Raw genomic sequence first — 18,921 nt, 5'->3', positions numbered from 1 at the left:
CGCCACCCCTAGGGTAGTCCATGGACAACCTAGAAGGCAGGGTGCAATGTGTTGAAAAAGCAGGACATGTACTTTTCCAGTTTTTCATGGCCTGGTAGTGAAAAACTCTTAAAGCTGTTTTTCACTACTGCAAGGCCTAAACCCACCCATGGGATAGCATTGGAATTGCTTTATTACATTTAATAAGCTGTAATTTCCAAATGGAAGCAGGTAATAAGTTCATGTTTGGTGACTTTGAAATAGTAATGAAAAATCCTAACTTATGGTGGAATCAGATTTTAAATTACACTTTTTAAAATGCCACTTTTAGAAAGTTGGAATTTTCCTGCCTTAGCCATATGTTGCCTGTAGCGTGTCTCTGAGTCACATGACTGGAAGTAGCTTTGTGTATTCTTCCTACATAGCCAAACACAATAGGAAAGCCTATGTTGTGTCTGGAGTGGCCATCACTGGTGAGATGGGAGGGAGGAACTGGACCCAGCCCCACTTACACTTCAGTAGGCTGTGTCCGGTCTCCACACAAGGGGTGACATACCCCTTTTAGTTAGCCTGGATCCAGGACAGGGATGTTAGGATGTTTGGGCACTTCAAAGGGAATTTTAGAAATGTATTCAACTTCCACCAGGTATAAGGGTTTGGACCTAAGACACCACCTCTTCAGTACAGTTCTGGACCTGTAATTATTCTACCAGGCAGTAGACTGCTGTGCTGATTAAAGGACTGCCACTATGCTGGACTGTTGCTCTGAAGAACTGCTGTCCTGCTGTGCTGACCTGCTGCCTGCTCCCTCTTGCCTTGGTGAAAGGACTGGACCTGCATCTCTTAAACACGGAACCTCAGAGTGACTCCAAGGGCCATTTGGTTGGACTCCTGATCTGAAACCTCAGGGTCACAACAGGCTTCCAACAACCTTGCACCGGGACTCTGCCATTTGTGAGTCTACGTGCCACCCCAGTACTTCAACTTTGAAAGTGGACTGAAGGTGCCCTGCCAGCCTCTGTGGATCTAGCAAAACTGACACATCTCCTTTGCTGTACGGTGCAACCCTGAGCAGAAATGACTCTTTACCGCTGCTCAGCGGATTGGATCCGTAACACAGTCTTTCTTCGGGGGCCATCACTGCATCAGAACTGCAGCAGAGCATTGCAACTTTTGTGCAGGCCCTTGTATCTCTGGTCAGAGTCAGCCTTGAAGACAGTGCAGGACTCTGCATAACTGCCTTGGAACTCTTTGGAACTGACGCAACGCCTTGACTGTGCATCCTTGTCTCCTGACCTCACATCGCAGCCCTCATCAATAAGATCATCGACAGTGCCACAGGACCTTGCAACACAGCTTTGTCGCATCTTGCAACTGATGCAATGCTCTGGCTGCATGAAACATCTTTGACACAGATCCTCACATCGCTCTGCAAACCAGCATTTAAGATACTTTGTTTAATGGGCCTAAAGAAGTCCGTGGCCTGAACCTTTGATTTTGTCCCGGTCCAACGCGACCAAATATGTACAGTTGGCACTTTGTGGTTTTTGGCACTATTTTCACTAAATTCCTTAAAACTTAAATAACTCTAGATCTACTGTTTGGATGTTTGTTATTTTGGTCATGTTTTATTTGATAAACAGTACTCTATATTCCTAACTTAGTGTGAGGTCCTTTTGTGTGCTGTTTTAACTTTATTACTGTTTGAAGTGTTACACAAATACGTTACATATTGCCTCAAAGTTAAGCCTGACTGCTCTGTGCCAAGCTGCTAGAGGTAAATTTAGGGTTGGCTTGAGCCCTGCCCTGATAAGAATTGTGGTTGCTGCTTGACCAGAGCTCACACCCCAGCCAACCAACAACACAGTTTCTTACACCGTCAAAGTGAACTGACATTTTCAATACTTAGCTTTAAGTTTAAGGCAATATGTAAACATTTCCTCTGGTTCCTAAAAGCTTCTTTCTGTGGGGCAAATGTTTGTTATAGGAGTACATAGTACATGAAATACAGCTCTCATGGAGCCGATACCTGTCAATGCTCCTCTACCTAGGGAGATCGAGAGTTGATAAGTCCACACTGGTATGGCACAGGAAAATTACTATCAATAAAGGTGGGAGCAATTCTGGATGACAACATCTTCTTTGGACCCTGCTTTATAGACCCTTCATGGGCCAGACTCTAACCATTGCCTTCTTCTCAGGCTTGTTGGGAAAGTGAGCCTATCCGCTGCTGGCCCTTCTTGAGCAGCATTCAGTGCATCATGCCAGTATTTGGTTGCACACAGGGGGAGCTGGTGCATGTCTAAATAGGGCATGGTGGGATTTTGGATCAAAGCAAGGCTTCTTTACTAATATTATTAAATCTTTCAACTACACATTTATCATTACATTTAGGAGGGTTTCGCAAGCTGTCAAGGTATGCCAGGTATTGACTTCACTCTTCTCTGTCAGACATAAAGTGTTGCAGGAGCCCAGGAAACCCCGGATGAAGGTGCAAGGAAGCTGCATCCAGATGGAAGAAGCTTAGGATTCTGCAACAACGAAGAGAGCTAGGAACATCTCCTATGGATGGAAGATGTCCCACGGCGTGCTGAAGGTTGCAGAAGTGTTCAAATGCAGAAATAACGCAAACAAGTCTTGCTAGCCGCAAGGGTAGCTGTAGAGGTTTTTGGGTGCTGCTGGGGACCAGGAAGGACCAGGATATTGCCCCTTGGAGGAGGAGACAGAGGGGGTGCTCAGCAACTCAGAGAGCCCCACAGAAGCAGGCAGCACCTGCAGAAGTACCGGAGCAGGCACTTAGAAGATTTGTGAACCAGAGCTGGCTCAGAGTCACAAAGGAGGGTCCCACGACATCGGAGTCCAACTCGGAGGGTTGAGCACTGCAGGATGGAGTGCTGGGGACCCAGGCTAGGCTGTGCACAAAGGAATCCTTGGAAGAGTGCACAGAAGCTGGAGCGGCTGCAAATCAAGCAGTACACAGGTTTGCAGTCTAGCGTGGGGAGGCAAGGACTTACCTCCACCAAACTTGGACTGAAGGATCACTGGACTGTGGGAGTCACTTGGATAGAGTTCCTGTGTTCCAGGGTCCACCGTCGTCAGGATGAGTGGGGACCCAGAGGACCGGTGATGCAGTTTTTAGGGCCTGCATTAGCAGGGGGAAGATTCTGTCGACCCACAGGAGATTTCTTCAGAGCTTCCAGTGCAGGGTGAAGGCAGACAGCCCCCAGAGCATGCACCACCAGGAAACAGTTGAGAAAGCCGGCAGGATGAGGTGCTACAATGTTGCTGGTAGTCATCTTGCTACTTTGTTGCGGTTTTGCAGGTGTCCTGGAGCAGTCAGCGGTCGATCCTTGGCAGAAGTCGAAGAGGGAAGTGCAGAGGAACTCTGGTGAGCTCTTGCATTCGTTATCTGAAGAATACCCCAGAGGAGAGACCCTAAATAGCCAGAAAAGGAAGTTTGGCTACCAAGAAAGGAGGATTGGCTACCAAGAGAGGTAAGAGCCTATCAGAGGGGGTCTCTGATATCACCTGCTGGCACTGGTCACTCAGAGCAGTCCAGTGTGCCCCCAACACCTCTGTTTCCAAGATGGCAGAGGTCTGGGACACACTGGAGGAGCTCTGGGCACCTCCCCTGGGAGGTACTGGTCAGGGTAGTGGTCACTCCCCTTTCCTTTGTCCAGTTTCGCGCCAGAGCAGGGCTGGGGGATCCCTGAACCGGTGTAGACTGGCTTATGCAGCGATGGGCACCATCTGTGTCCATCAAAGCATTTCCAGAGGCTGGGGGAGGCTACTCCTCCCAAGCCATTCACACCTATTTCCAAAGGCAGATGGTGTAACACCCTCTCTCAGAGGAAATCCTTTGTTCTGCCTTCCTGTGCCGGGCTGCCCAGACCCCAGGAGGGCAGAATCCTGTCTGAGGGGTTGGCAGCAGTAGCAGCTGCAGTGGAAACCCCGGAAAGGCAGTTTGGCAGTACCCGGGTTCTGTGCTAGAGACCCGGGGGATCATGGAATTGCCCCCCCAATACCAAAATGGCTTTGGGGTGACAAGTCCACGATCTTAGACATGTTACATGGCCATGTTCGGAGTTACCATTGTGACGCTATACATAGGTAGTGACCTATGTATAGTGCACGCGTGTAATGGTGTCCCACACTCACAAAGTCCGGGGAAATTGCCCTGAACGATGTGGGGGCACCTTGGCTAATGCCAGGGTGCCCACACACTAAGTAACTTGGCACCAAACCTTCACCAAGTGAGGGTTAGACATATAGGTGACTTATAAGTTACTTATGTGCAGTGAAAGATGGCTGTGAAATAACGTGGACGTTATTTCACTCAGGCTGCAGTGGCAGGCCTGTGTAAGAATTATCTGAACTCCCTATGGGTGGCAAAAGAAATGCTGCAGCCCATAGGGATCTCCTGGAACCCCAATACCCTGGGTACCTAAGTACCATATACAAGGGAATTATATGGGTGTACCAGTGTGCTAATGAGAATTGGTAAATGTAGTCACTAGCCTGCAGTGATAAATTTAGAAAGCAGAGAGAGCATATACACTGTGGTTCTGGTTGGCAGAGCCTCAGTGATACAGTTAGGCACCACACAGGGAACACATATAGGCCACAAACCTATGAGCACTGGGGTCCTGTCTAGCAGGATCCCAGTGACACATAACAAACACACTGACAACATAGGCTTTCCACTGTGAGCACTGGGCCCTGGCTAGAAGGATCCCAGTGAGACAGTGAAAACACATATACTCACAAATGGGCCAAAAGTGGGGGTAACAAGGCTAGAAAGAGGCTACCTTCCTACACAAGCCCCCTCCCCCAATGAAGGACAATAAGGCTAACCTTGGCCAGTTGGGTCTAAGTGGTGATAAGTAGAGAGTAGCTGTGCAATAGCTTGGTTCCTCCCTTTATCATCCACTGTATGGTTACTTCCCCCTGAGGATGTAAACCACCCTGTTTGAAGTTTTTTAGCTAGCCAGCAATGTGAAGTTATATTTTCAGAGTTCCTATTAGTATGTTTTAGTTTAGAGCAGTGGGAATTGTCCACTGGACCTATCTCAAAGGATGAGAATGCCAGACAGGAATGCTGTCTCAGTAAAGCCATAGCTGGGCAAAGACTTTGTCTATATAGCTGTTAAAGGGAGAACAGGGTTGCTGTTTCTCTTAAGTTGGAGCAGGGCAGGGATGCTGTCCTATGAGCTCCACACTAGGGGGGTCATTATGACCCTGGCGGTAGGCGGAGAACCGGCGGTAAGACCATCAACAGGCTGGCGGTCTTACTTTGTGGAATTATGACCATGGCGGTTACCCCCATGGTCATCCGCCGGTTCTCCGTTCTGCCTGCCGGGTCTCCAGCCCGGCGGCCGTCACTATACCGCTGGCGGTATTTGGACCCGGCTTACTGCCGTGGATTTCCAGCGGTTTGAACTGCCATGAAATCCATGGCAGTAAGCACTATCAGTGCCAGGGAATTCCTTCCCTGGCACTGATAGGGGTCTCCCCCACCCCAACTCCCTCCCCTACCCCCCCACCACCCCTGCCACCACCCAAATATGGCAGGGCCCCCCTCGCCACCCCAACATCACTTCACCCATACCCACACGACACGCACGCAGGTACCACCTACATACTTACATGCACACACATACATGCCTACATCCACACACACAGTCATACACGCAAACCCACATTCAAACATACACGCACACATCCATACAGACATACCCACAGACATACTCGCACTCATTCCCATACACACAACACCCCCGCAGGCATACATGCACTCACACACCCCCTCTACATACACACACGCACACCCCATGCACCCACATAACACACAACACCCCCCCACCCCTCCCCTCACGGACGATCGACTTACCTGGTCCGACGATCCTCTGGGAGGGGACCGGGTGCCATGGGGGCAGCTCTGTTGACACCACACCGCCAACAGAACACCGCCACGGCGAATCACAGGACGTGATTCGCTGGGCGGTGTTCTGTTGGCGTGGCAGTGGAGGTGGAGCAACCTCCACTTCCCCGCCTACCGCCAGTATGGTTGTTGGTGGCTCTCCGCGGTAAAAGGACGGAGAGCTGGCAAAGGTCATAATAGGCCGAGCGGCAAAATGCCACCACTGGCGGTCTTCTGCACGGCGGTCCCTCAGCGGTCTTTAAAAAAGACCGCTGAGGTCAAAATGACCCCCCAGGGCAGGGCTGCTGTCCTGAATGTTGAGAGGCAGTGCGGGGTTGCTGCACTAAAGTTTCTCTGGGAGGGTTGGAGATATGCTCCATTTTGACTAAAATGGTGCACTTTTTCTGGCCAATATTAGTTATCCCACAGAAAGGTACTTCTACCTCAGGGAGTTCAGCTGTGTTAGCTGATGTTTCCCTTGGTACAGGTGCCACCCCAGGAGAGGTTTCTCCTACCACAGGAATGGTATCCTGAATGGCAGGGTGGGTAGGGGATGCTGTGATGCCCTTTTTACCTGTTGTTGGAGAAGGATCCTGAGTTTTCAGGCCTTTTTCTCTGCTTTGCTTTTTCATTTCAGCTGAAATGAGTAGAAGCAATTCCTCAGTGATACCCAGCATGGCTGCATGGGTATTAAACTCTATCTCAGCCCAACTTGAGGCCTCTAGGTCATTACCTAAGAGACAGTCTACATGTAAGCTAGGTGATACTGTTGCGTAGGCTCTCATTATCCTAATGAGACTACTGGATTATTGGGCGGCAAGATCGTTCATAGTGTGGGGGACTAAGTCTAACCCACGGCGAAGGACCCTTGTCACCCCGAATCAGGGTTGTGCTCCGGCTAACTAGCAGTGCCTTACCTCTCCCAGAGGGAAGAGACAATTGGGCAGCCGAGCACATGACATCTTAGTGCTTCACAGGGAAGTTGTGGTCACTCAGGTCACAACCAGTTCTCTTGTACAAAGTATGATCTCATATATAAATGACAAAGGCAGTTTGAGTTTTAAAGATTGGTTTAATAAAACGACTGCATTTTAGATAACAAGGCGTGAGCTGCAATAACCAGAACCATACAACAGAGTAGGATTGAAATAGTAACGAGGAGAGTGAAACATAAGAATAATGCTATCATAGTGCAACTAGATTACGTTCTCTAAGTTATATTATGAGCACAGCATGTTAAGCTCTAGGCCTGCCTTTCAGGTTCCCCCGGGAGGACATCAACCCTCATACCTGAGCAAAAGCCTGTGATCTGGATCAGCATCTGCAACAGGGCAGTCAGCATCTAGTTGTGGGTTCCTGGTCGGAATCTCCCTCTCACGTGTACCAGGACTAGAAAGTGTTTTTATACTATTGATGTGAACTAACACCCCGATGTTCCTGCGTAAGAATGTGTACTGTCTACGAACCATAAAGACTAAACTTCTACCATGTCTATCGGCAATGTACCAGACTGTATCCTTGACTGAAGCACAGAGTGATTGTTTGAAAACTACAGTGCTGAAGTAGGCTAAACAGTGTGATAGAAGAAAATAAAACAACACCGTGAACTGGTTATTGTAAAATAACAGTGCAAGGCTAAATAAAATGCTTCTAGGGCAAAGTGCACAGAGGCCTAATACTTTAAGCAAACGCGCAAAAATGCTACATTATAAATGGCTACACTACACCCTCCTCTTGTCGGTAGAAAGTGGTTTAAGCTCAAGCTAAAAATGCCCGAAGCTAAAAAAAAAAAAAACTAAAAACCCTATAGAATTTCAACAAGTCAAGAGGACATCAAAGCACATCAATCCTCAATTTAGAAATAAGCATGTGGCTGAAGGCCGAATCCATATAACAGTGTCAATTTAGACTAAATTCAATTCAAACATTGGTCATGGAAAGCAGGAGACTCGCCACTTCAGCAGATGACAAAACCGGAAAATCCACGCCAAAGACTATCAAGGAGCAGGTGTGTTCCAAAGCCCCAGTGTCAACCAGGGCGGCATCCTGTACAAAGTCTGTGAACAAGTTAATATCAACTTCCTCCAGGAAGGGTATCTCGTAAGCAGCCTCACGAAGCAAGCGCAGCCGCAGCGCGCGTGTCTGGTAATGAGCCCTCATCGGGAACATCAACAGATCAGCATCAACCACTGGGGGGCGTTGCCGCGAGAGACAGACTGCCAGTGCGTATTCCAAATTGCACCAACGGCACCGAAACACGGGTTGCACACAATCCAAAACCGGTCTGAATGACGGAGACCAGTCACACTCCAAATGTCCCAGGAGTCTTGCTCCAAAGTGCTGCATCATGCGTTCACGACACAGCTGCGCTGATGGGAGCACCTACATTCGTCCTTGGTGCGGCGGGACAGCTATTGTGGAAAAACCACATCAGCAGCAAAATGCTGGCTAATAAGGCCAAAGTTTTCGGAAATCCCCCAAAAATGCTTCCGAAAATCGAATTAATAGCCGAAGGTATTAAACAGAATATAGAAGAGAAGGTGTGAACGAAACCAACACCAACGGCTTTGAAAAAATGTGCTAATCCAGCTGTGCTGGACGCATTAAATATACGCTCCACGAGTTCACCAAAGTGACTTGGAAAGTTGGTATTTAACAGGGACTGTATTTCTGCCGATGACCTTGCCACCTGAAGTGCGTAGGTCTCGCGTGCAGATGTAAGGGCCACATGCTTCTGAAACAATAAAGCCTTCAGTCTACTTAACTTGTCGAAATTCACCTTGGAAGTAGCAATGTGAGGCCAGGTATCTGCTACCTCCCTTAATTTAGTGGGGGGGAAACAACACACTCCCGCAGCAAGTAACGACCTTAGTGACCGAAACAATGTGAACTATTCCGGCCCGCATGCCACAACAGGCTTCACTATTGAGGAGGACGTAGCTGCTGTTTGAAAGCACCTGGAATGTGCGTTTAATCAAGGGGACCGGAACTCCCTTCAGATAGCAAGCCAAGTTTGCAACCGAGGCATTACATGTCCCATGCAAGGACAGCTGCTTACAGAATGGCTGACTGAAGTCTTGCATTCACTACCGCTAAGAAAGACCTCTTTCATGCCATTGAGGCATTTGTACAAGAAGGGAAGCTCCCACACCTCAAGGATATAACTATCTCCCAGCTTCTCATATCTGTCTACCGGAACATGTTTCAAACAAGAAGTGAACTGTAACGTAGAAATAGGCAGATTAATAACCCCGTGTATCAACCACTGTGCAGAGGGAATCTCGGCCACGGTAAAAGGCAGTTGTTCCAATTTTTCAATGTGGAGCATGACATAAGTTGCCTCCTTCTTAGCCAATAGTTGTTGTTGTTGCGTTAAATTAAAGGAAAAAAATATTTCCCTGGCACTGACATGCTGCCACGGAATGCGACCCGCCCTCAATGTCTGAAGTGTCCAACCCAACTGCATAATGGACCTGGTCTGACTTTTTCCATGATATAAGGAAGACATATCAGATCGTATAATGTCTATAGCAGAAGAAACAATGTTGTTAATCGTATATATGTGGTCAGACAAGGTGTGAATTCCATTATCCACAACAGCTAATGCATTTTTCACATTTTCCTGATCAATCTGCCTTAACCGGGCTGCAGCCTCCTGCTGGGAAAGTTTCCATATCTCATTGTATACTTCATACAAGAAACGCTTCTTTGGGCCAAAAAATCTTGTAAGTCAGTGTTATTAGACAGGAGAGTGAGTTGTGTCTTAACTGCATCTAGCGAGGATGATTTTAACCATTGCTGGCACAATTTTCCCACACTATGGGGGTGATTCTAACCCTGGCGGTCGGTGATAAAGCGGCGGCCAACCCGCCAACAGGCTGGCGGTCCAAAAAATGGAATTCTGACCCTGGCGGGAACCGCCAACAGAGACCGCCACATTAACACTCCGACCGCCACAGCGGTACAAACAAACAGCGCGGCGGTCACTGCCAACAGGCAGGCGGCAGACAATGTACCGCCCACAGTATCATAACTCACCAATCCGCCACCTTTTCCGGGGCGGGAGCACCGCCGATAAAAACACGGCGGAAACAGACTACGAACGGGAAAACGCTCACCTCTATGCACTCCACGAGGAATCAGGACAGCATGGAACCCGAATTGAACATCCTACCTGCTCTCGTCTACCTGCTCATCTACCACGAGTACGAACTCCGGCGCAGACGACAACGGTGAGTACTGCACCTACGACACACGGGAGGGGGGAGGACGAAAGGTTACGGCACACACATATGAGACCCCCACCCCCCCCCTAATATGTACACACCAATGCAGAGCAACAAGTCACAGTGACACCACCCAAACCCCCATAAAAAATGCTAGGACATAATTAAATAGTGAATATAAATTTATGTACAAAATAGCCTCTGATAAGTATTGGTCAACTAGCAAAAATATATATATGATAAAAGAGTCTATATACACAGCAGTGGATAACCGAGGCAATTAGTCCTGCACATCTTACGAAATTCAAAGTGTCCGTGGGTCAAAGTGTATCAACACAAGGGCAAAGCCCACACAGGAGACCTGAGTCCTTTGGAGAGAACACTGCAGGGGCATCTGATGACAAAACTACAGGCACCTCAGGGGGAAGGGAAGGGGGGGGGCACCACAGCAACATGAGTCCACGACGCCAGATCCACGAAGGGGCCACCATGCCCACTGTCCCATCCTGGGGAGTGCAAAGCCACAGTCTCTCAAGTCTCTACAGTGGGTGGCTTGCCCACTGCCATATCCTGGGGAGTGCAAAGCCACAGTCTCTCAAGTCTCTACAGTGGGTGGTTTGCCCACTATCCCATCCTGGGGAGTGCAAAGCCACAGTCTCTCAAGTCTCTACAGTGGGTGGCTTGCCCACTGCCATATCCTGGGGAGTGCAAAGCCACAGTCTCTCAAGTCTCTACAGTGGGTGGTTTGCCCACTGTGCCATCCTGGGGAGTGCAAAGCCACAGTCTCTCAAGTCTCTACAGTGGGTGGCTTGCCCACTGCCATATCCTGGGGAGTGCAAAGCCACAGTCTCTCAAGTCTCTACAGTGGGTGGTTTGCCCACTGTGCCATCCTGGGGAGTGCAAAGCCACAGTCCATCATGTGGATTACATTCTCCACTGGTCAAGGAGGATGCATGGTGGGCACAGTGAACCGTGAACAGTGTTTGACAGGAAGGGCCCAGCGGAGCGGTGCTTGAGACGGCGGGGCCCAGCGGAGCGGTGCTTGAGATGAAGGGCCCAGCGGAGGGGTGCTTGAGATGAAGGGCCCAGCGAAGCGGTGCTTGAGATGAAGGGCCCAGTGGAGCGGTGCTTGAGACGGCGGGGCCCAGCGGAGCGGTGCTTGAGATGAAGGGCCCAGCGGAGCGGTGCTTGAGACGGCGGGGCCCAGCGGAGCGGTGCTTGAGATGAAGGGCCCAGCGGAGCGGTGCTTGAGATGAAGGGCCCAGCGGAGCGGTGCTTGAGATGAAGGGCCCAGCGGAGCGGTGCTTGAGAGGAAGGGCCCAGCGGAGCGGTGCTTGAGACGGCGGGGCCCTGTTCAGCGGTGCTCTTCTGCACGGCGGGGCCCTGTTCAGCGGTGCTCTTCTGCACGGCGGGGCCCTGTTCAGCGGTGCCTGTCTTCACGGCGGGGCCCTGTTCAGCGGTGCCTGTCTTCACGGCGGGGCCCTGTTCAGTGGTGCCTGTCTTCACGGCGGGGCCCTGTTCAGCGGTGCTCTTCTGCACGGCGGGGCCCTGTTCAGCGGTGCCTGTCTTCACGGCGGGGCCCTGTTCAGTGGTGCCTGTCTTCACGGCGGGGCCCTGTTCAGCGGTGCTCTTCTGCACGGCGGGGCCCTGTTCAGCGGTGCCTGTCTTCACGGCGGGGCCCTGTTCAGCGGTGCTCTTCTGCACGGCGGGGCCCTGTCCAGCGGTGCCTGTCTTCACGGCGGGGCCCTGTTCAGCGGTGCCTGTCTTCATGGCGGGGCCCTGTTCAGCGGTGCCTGTCTTCACGGCGGGGCCCTGTTCAGTGGTGCCTGTCTTCACGGTGGGGCCCTGTTCAGCGGTGCTCTTCTGCACGGCGGGGCACTGTTCAGCGGTGCTCTTTTGCACGGCGGGGCCCTGTTCAGCGGTGCCTGTCTTCACGGCGGGCCCTGTTAAGCGGTGCCTGTCTTCACGGCGGGGCCCTGTTCAGCGGTGCTCTTCTGCACGGCAGGGCCCTGTTCAGCGGTGCCTGTCTTCACCGCGGGGCCCTGTTCAGCGGTGCCTGTCTTCACGGCGGGGCCCTGTTCAGCGGTGCTCTTCTGCACGGCGGGGCCCTGTTCAGCGGTGCTCTTCTGCACGACGGGGCCCTGTTCAGCGTTGCCTGTCTTCACGGCGGCGCCCTGTTCAGCGGTGCCTGTCTTCACGGCGGGGCCCTGTTCAGCGGTGCCTGTCTTCACGGCGGGGCCCTGTTCAGCGGTGCCTGTCTTCACGGCGGGGCCCTGTTCAGCGGTGCTCTTCTGCACGGCGGGGCCCTGTTCAGCGGTGCTCTTCTGCATGGCGGGGCCCTGTTCAGCCTTGCCTGTCTTCACGGCGGGGCCCTGTTCAGCGGTGCTCTTCTGCACGGCGGGGCCCTGTTCAGCGGTGCTTGTCCAGTAAGTCAAGGGAGCCAGACCTGGCATGGAGTCCCTGCTCACTCGCCCTCCGACCGTGCTGTTGCTGGACCCTTCGGTGACGGAGTCCTGTGCCCTTTGGTGTCCTCCCTTACAGCTGGGATGGGGCTTGTGGGGCCCTCCTGCTCCGCGCTCCTGCTGGCTGACTTCTCCGCCCTGCTGCCCTTTCGCTCCTTAGATGGGGCTCTCGGGCCCTTGCCTCCCCTGGATGTTGTGGCAGGTGAAGTGGCCGAACTTTGCTCCTTGGGGGCAGCCGTGTCAGTCCTCTCACGGCGGCCCTTTAGTTTCCGGGTCCTCTTGCCTGGGGGGGGGGCTGGCTGTCCCCTTGCTGCTGATTGAAGTGTCACTGCCGGCAAAGGGTGGACTCCAGTACCCATGCACAACAGTGACACTCGAAGCTGGGCTGGTGGTGGCTGAGGTGCTCTTGGGACTCTTTGCAGATGGAGGGGGTGGGTCAGGGGAGGGAAAGAGGTTAAGAGTAGAGAGGTAAACCTTTTTTGGACCAAGGTAAAGGGTAGGAGTAGTGGTGATGGAAGTGGAGGAAGAGGATGTGGTTGTATGAGAGTCAGGTGTGCTGTGTTTGGGTGCAGGTGATTGAGACGTAGGCTGGCGTGAGGTGGTTGGCTGTTGGGTGGGTGGCTGCCTGCGTTTATGTGTCTTGGAAGAGGGGGTGACAGACACAGTGGGAGAGGACACAGGGGACGTGTAAATGGCAGTGGAGGTGGTGACTGCACGTGTGCGGACTGTAGTGGATGGTGTGCTGGTGAAGGAAGCACTGGCTGATGGTGGTGTGCATGCAGGTGTGAGTGGAGACGTCACAGGGAGGGAGGAGGGAGACGAGGAGGAGGGGGACACAGAGGTGGTAGTGACTGTTGGAATGTCTGCATCTGGGTGTTGCTTGGGTGGGTGTTTGTGGGATCTGTGGTGCTTGTGTCTGGATGAGCTTCCCTTGGGTGTTGAGGTGTGTGCAGGCTGGTCTGATGATGTGGATGGGATAGGCTGAGGAACAGGAGACAGAGAAAGGGTGGAGGCAGTTAGAAGAGGGAGGCTGGAAACAGGGATAATGGCTGCCGTCAGTGCTGAGGCCAGAGCATTGAACGATCGTTGATGGGCAGCCTGACCCGAATGAATGCCCTCCAGGTAGGCATTGGTCCGGGGCACCTCCCTTTCCACCCCCTGGATGGCATTCAAAAGGGTAGTCTGCCCAACAATGATGGTCTGAAGGAGGTCAATGACCTCCTCACTGAGGGCAGCAGGGGTGACAGGGGCAGGGGCTGAGGTGCCTGGGGCGAAGGAGACGCCCGCCTTCCTGGGCGAGTGGGCACGGAGCGAAGGCTGAGGGGCTGCTGGGAGGGCGGTGCTGGTGCGCTGGGTGGCGGCTGTACCTGTAGAGGCGGGGGGCCCGGATGTTGCCGCCACCGCTAGGGAGCTCCCAACCGAGGACGTGTCCGTGTCGCTGCTGTCACCACCGGTCCCCGTTGTGGTGCTCCCCTCGCCCTCCGGATCACTGGTGCCCTCGGTGTCTGTTCCAGTGTCCACCGGGGCCTTGTGACTTGCAGCTCCCTCGTGCTCCGATGCCAAATCTCCTTCGCCTGATGATGCTAATACACACATGTACAAGATTTTGAAGAAAAAGGGTGGGGGGAGAAATAAAAACAGGTTGAGTGCATGCCTTGTCAACACCGTTGGCGGAGAGGACAGACACAGGAGCCTCATGCACTAAGCCGCGCAAACGTGGTACACTACTCAGTACTTCTGACTAGGCCAACAGGTCTAGGGACAACAAACGTGCACAGTTGTGATGCAGGACCATGGATAGCTGTACTTGGCACCCTACAGAGGTGGGGGGCGGGGGCACAGGGCCATGTCTAAGGGAGGGGACTACACTACAGAAAGCGCCCTGGCCTAATATCACCCACAGCCCTCCTCCCCCACCCAGACGCCTCCACTGCGCGTAAAGATAGCAGAATGTGCATATACTCACCCCCTTTTGTCTGCTGTGATGTCCTCAAGCGCCCATCCAAATCAGGGTAGGCCACCGCCAGGATCCGGGACATCAGGGGGGTCAGGGTACGACTGGCACCCCTCCTAGGTCGGGAGGCCATCCCCAGCAGTGACTCGGCGGTCTTTCTGGTTCGGCGGCGGATGTCCTCCCACCTCTTGCGGCAGTGGGTGCCCCGTCTGGTGTAGACCCCCAGGGCCCGGACTTCCTTGGCGATGGCACGCCAAATATCGATTTTCTGATGGGCGCTGACCTGTTTGACATGTACAGGGTGGGAAAGAAAAAATCTTCATTTATCTGCATGTTAGATGTGAATGCCCCCCCCCTCCCCAACCTTGCCATGTGGCACATTCTCTCATCTTTCGTGCGTTGCACTCCTCATTTGCTCCCCACCCCAACAACTTTCATCCACCCCACTCCACACAGGCATAGCCCATTCAATGTGCACCCAGTGTACTTACCTGTTGGTCTGGAGGACCGTAGAGTAGCGCATACTGGGGAAGGACCCCATCAACAAGTTTCTCCAACTCTTCAGACGTGAAGGCAGGGGCCCTTTCCCCAGTCGCAGCAGCCATTGTCACTTCCAGACCGAGTTCACAGCAGCACTTGCAGTATAGGTCCTCTCCTGTGGATGATCAGGTCTCGAGTGATTAAGCGGATAGAAAATGGCGGTCACGCCCGCGGCGGTGCGTACCGCGACCGCCGGCGCACCTCGTCATTGGCTCCTGAAACCCATAGGCTTCAATGTTAACCAATGCGCCTTCGTACAGCGGTCTTCGACCGCCTACCGCCACGGTGTGCCACGCCAGCGCATTGATCTCACATCCTATTGTCCCACTTCACAGGTCAGGCAGCCGCCATTTCAAGGGCCCACATGGCTTAATTTCTACTGCGTCACACAGGCCTAGGCCTTGCATTGCCACACATACACGCCTTTCAATGCATTGCGATTCTTATACTGTGCAAGCTGTGTGAACAAACCTGTGGGTTTCTTGACTCTGTACTCCATGTTGTCCTTCCTAGGCACCGTCCGCTGGGACTTGTGAGGAGAAGGATGAATCCACGCGTGTACCGACCGCTGGTGGACCTGTCGACAATGGAAGAACGCCATATTATACTACGTTACCGACTTGACAGAGCCACTATCCATGAACTGTGTGCCCAGCTGGAGCCAGCCCTGATGTCCCCCATCCACCAACCCACAGGAATTCCCCCTCTGGTGCAGGTTCTGTCAGTCCTCCATTTTTTGGCAAGTGGCTCATTCCAGACAACAGTGGCCATGTCATCTGGAATGTCTCAGCCTATGTTTTCTAAAACTTTGTCCAGAGTGTTGTCAGCCCTGATGAAACACATGCGGAGCTACATTGTTTTCCCTGAGGAGGGTGATTTGGCCACTGTGAAGGGTGATTTCTATGCCCTTGGACATATCCCCAACATCATTGGTGCCATTGATGGGACCCATGTGGCTTTAGTACCCCCAAAAGACGATGAGCAGGTGTACAGAAACAGGAAAAATTACCATTCTATGAATGTGCAGGTGGTCTGTTTGGCTGACCAGTACATCTCCCATGTAAATGCCAAGTTCCCAGGGTCAGTGCATGACGCGTATGTTATGCGTAATAGCAGCATCCCTTATGTGATGGAACAGCTACAGAGACAACGTGTGTGGCTAATAGGTGACTCTGGTTACCCCAATCTGCCTTGGCTATTGACCCCAGTGAGGAATCCCCGGACCAGGGCTGAGGAACGGTACAATGAGGCCAATGGGCGAACTAGGAGGGTCATAGAAAGAACCTTTGGGCTCCTGAAGGCCAGGTTTCGGTGCTTGCATATGACAGGTGGATCCCTGATGTACTCACCAAAGAAGGTGTGCCAGATCATCATGGCCTGCTGTATGCTTCACAATCTTGCATTGCGACGCCAGGTGCCTTTCCTGCAGGAGGATGGTCCAGATGGTGGTGTTGTAGCTGCTGTGGAGCCTGTGGAGAGTGAAGAGGAGGAAGACGACGGGGACGACACAGACAACAGGGACACAGTCATCCAACAGTATTTTCAGTAGCACATAGGTAAGAATGACCCACGCCATTTAACATTGACTTAGAGGCTCCTGCATCTCTACTTTGTGTATTTCCCCCCAGTTCTTTTTAATTGTTTTTTGATTTTCCCTTCCCTTTTCAGTGCTGTATGACCCACTGCGTGACTTCTGCTTGGTTAGCCCATGGACTAATGGTTATTGACATCGGTATGTTGTCTTCATAAATTGACTGACCATTATTGAACATTAAAGTGTAATACATTTGTAAATAATACAGCCTGACTCCTGAATGATTTCAGTGCAATGAGTGTTTTATTTTGAATGATAGATGTTGGTACATGATGTTAAAAAGGTGATGGGAGGGGGTGGAGTAATGTCCATGGCAGAGTCCAGTTCTCAGTTTCACAGGTGCATTGTCCATATGCCTGCGGAAGGATGGTGCAGGGCCAGTTCAAGGTTGGACAGGGTGACAATGTGGGACAGTGAGATGACATCAGGGGGTATGTTGTGGTGGCGGGTGTCTTGGCATCCTACTCTGTCTTCCTGTGAGATCTCAGGTTCCTCTTGCGGGGTGGTTGTTCTTCAGCAGAAGGTGGGGTTCTGGTGGCCTGTCGTTGTGGTGGGGCCTCCTGTCCACTAGCGCCGGCGGAGGTGGTGGGCTGTTCCTGGTCGTGGCTAGTGACAGGGGCCCTTTGTGGTGCCACATGGTCCCGCAATGTGGTTTCTATCCGGTTGAGGGCCTGGACTATGTTCCCCATAGCGGTACCGATGTCCCTGAGTTCATTGCTGAACCCCATGTAGCGTTCCTCCTGCTGTGCCTGGATCTCGGTGAACCTGGCCAGTACCGTCGCCATCGTCTCTTGGGAGTGGTGGTATGCTCCCATGATGGTGGTGAGAGCCTCTTGGAGAGTGGGTTCCCTGGGCCTGTCCTCCCCCCCCTGTCGCACAGCAGCCCTCCCAGTTGCCCGGTTTCCCCGGGCCTCTGTCTCCTGGACGGTGTGCCCACTACCACTGCCCTCAGGTCCCTGTTGTTGTTGGGTCAGCCTGGGTGCCCTGTAGTGGCAGACACACCGCTGATTGACGCGTCCTGGAGACAGAGGCATGGGCCCGCTGGGTGGGAGCTATGCTGGTGTTCCCAGAGGGGGTTGGGTCTGGTGTGGCCTGTGTCTGTGTGTGGGGAACCGACTGTCCAGAGGTCCCCGATGGTCCGGGCTGGTCATCAGGTTCTAGGTCGACAGAGCTGCTGTCCTCACTGGGGGGCTGTTCTGGGGGAGGGATGGACAAATCTGGACCCTCCGTGGCAGTGTGTCGGCGTTCGGGCCCTGCAGGGGTTAAATAGTGTGGTTATTGTTTTTGTGTGTGCCATGGCGTACATATTGTCTGTGCCCTTGTCCCCCAGTGCTGACATTCCCTTGTGGGAGGTGTTGTGAGGGTGGTTGGGGGGGGGGGATGGGTCTGTGCAGTGGTCATGCATTGGTGATGGCTGTCTATGGTTTGTGTTGGCATTCAGGGGTTGGTGTTGTTTAGGGTGGGTTGTGCTGGTGGGACACTGGCAGGGTGGATGTGTGCTGGGGGGTTTGAGATTGTGGGTGGGGTTGTGGGTTGGCATGCTGGTGATTGGGGGGGGTGAAGTATTTGAGATTCGACTTACCAGAGTCCATTCCTCCGTGTACTCCAGCGAGGCCATCAGGATGCAGGATGTTTACTACCTCTTGCTCCCATTCTGTAAATTGGGGTGGAATGGGTGGGGGTCCTCCGCCAGTCTTCTGCACAGCGATGTTGTGTCGCGACACCATCGAGCGCACCTTCCCCCATAGGTCGTTCCAGCGTTTGCGGATGTCGTCCCGATTTCTGGGATGCTGTCCCACAGCGTTGACCCTGTCTACGATCCTTTGCCATAGCTCAGCCTTCCTTGCTATAGTGGTGTGCTGCACCTGTGTGCCGAAGAGCTGGGGCTCTACCCTGATTATTTCCTCCACCATGACCCTGAGTTCTTGGTCCGAGAACCTGGGGTGTCTTTGGGGTGCCATGGGGTGGTGTGGATGAGGTGTGGAGTGGTGTTTGTGATGATGTGCGTGGTGATGTGTGTTGATGTGTGCGTAGATGTGGTGTGGGTGATGATGCTGTGTTCCTGTGTGTGTTGTGCTTTGCGTTCCCTGTGCTCTCTCTCAGTGTATTGCGCCTTCTCTCAGATATTTGTGGTTGTAGGGGTTTGTGGGTGATGTGGGTGTGTGTTTTATATTGTAATGGGTGTGTGGGAGTGGTGTATATATGTGTATCAGGTGTGTGTATTTAAAATTGTCCAATGTGGCTGT

At 52.6% G+C, this 18,921-nt stretch overlaps 1 protein-coding gene across 1 annotated transcript in view; it reads left to right on the top strand.

Moving 5' to 3' along the window:
• The window catches only part of LOC138267296 (olfactory receptor 6B2-like), a 128,676-nt gene extending 122,136 nt beyond the window's left edge, over positions 1 to 6,540 (top strand). The window contains exon 6 of the mRNA XM_069216151.1: positions 6,537 to 6,540. Within this exon, the coding sequence (XP_069072252.1) occupies positions 6,537 to 6,540 (4 nt within the window). The remainder of the gene's footprint in view (positions 1 to 6,536) is intronic.
• Positions 6,541 to 18,921: the final 12,381 nt, after the last annotated feature.

The sequence above is a fragment of the Pleurodeles waltl genome, chromosome 12, assembly GCF_031143425.1.
Source record: "Pleurodeles waltl isolate 20211129_DDA chromosome 12, aPleWal1.hap1.20221129, whole genome shotgun sequence".
Lineage (NCBI taxonomy): Eukaryota > Metazoa > Chordata > Amphibia > Caudata > Salamandridae > Pleurodeles > Pleurodeles waltl.
This window is presented reverse-complemented; position numbering and strand designations above follow the sequence as displayed.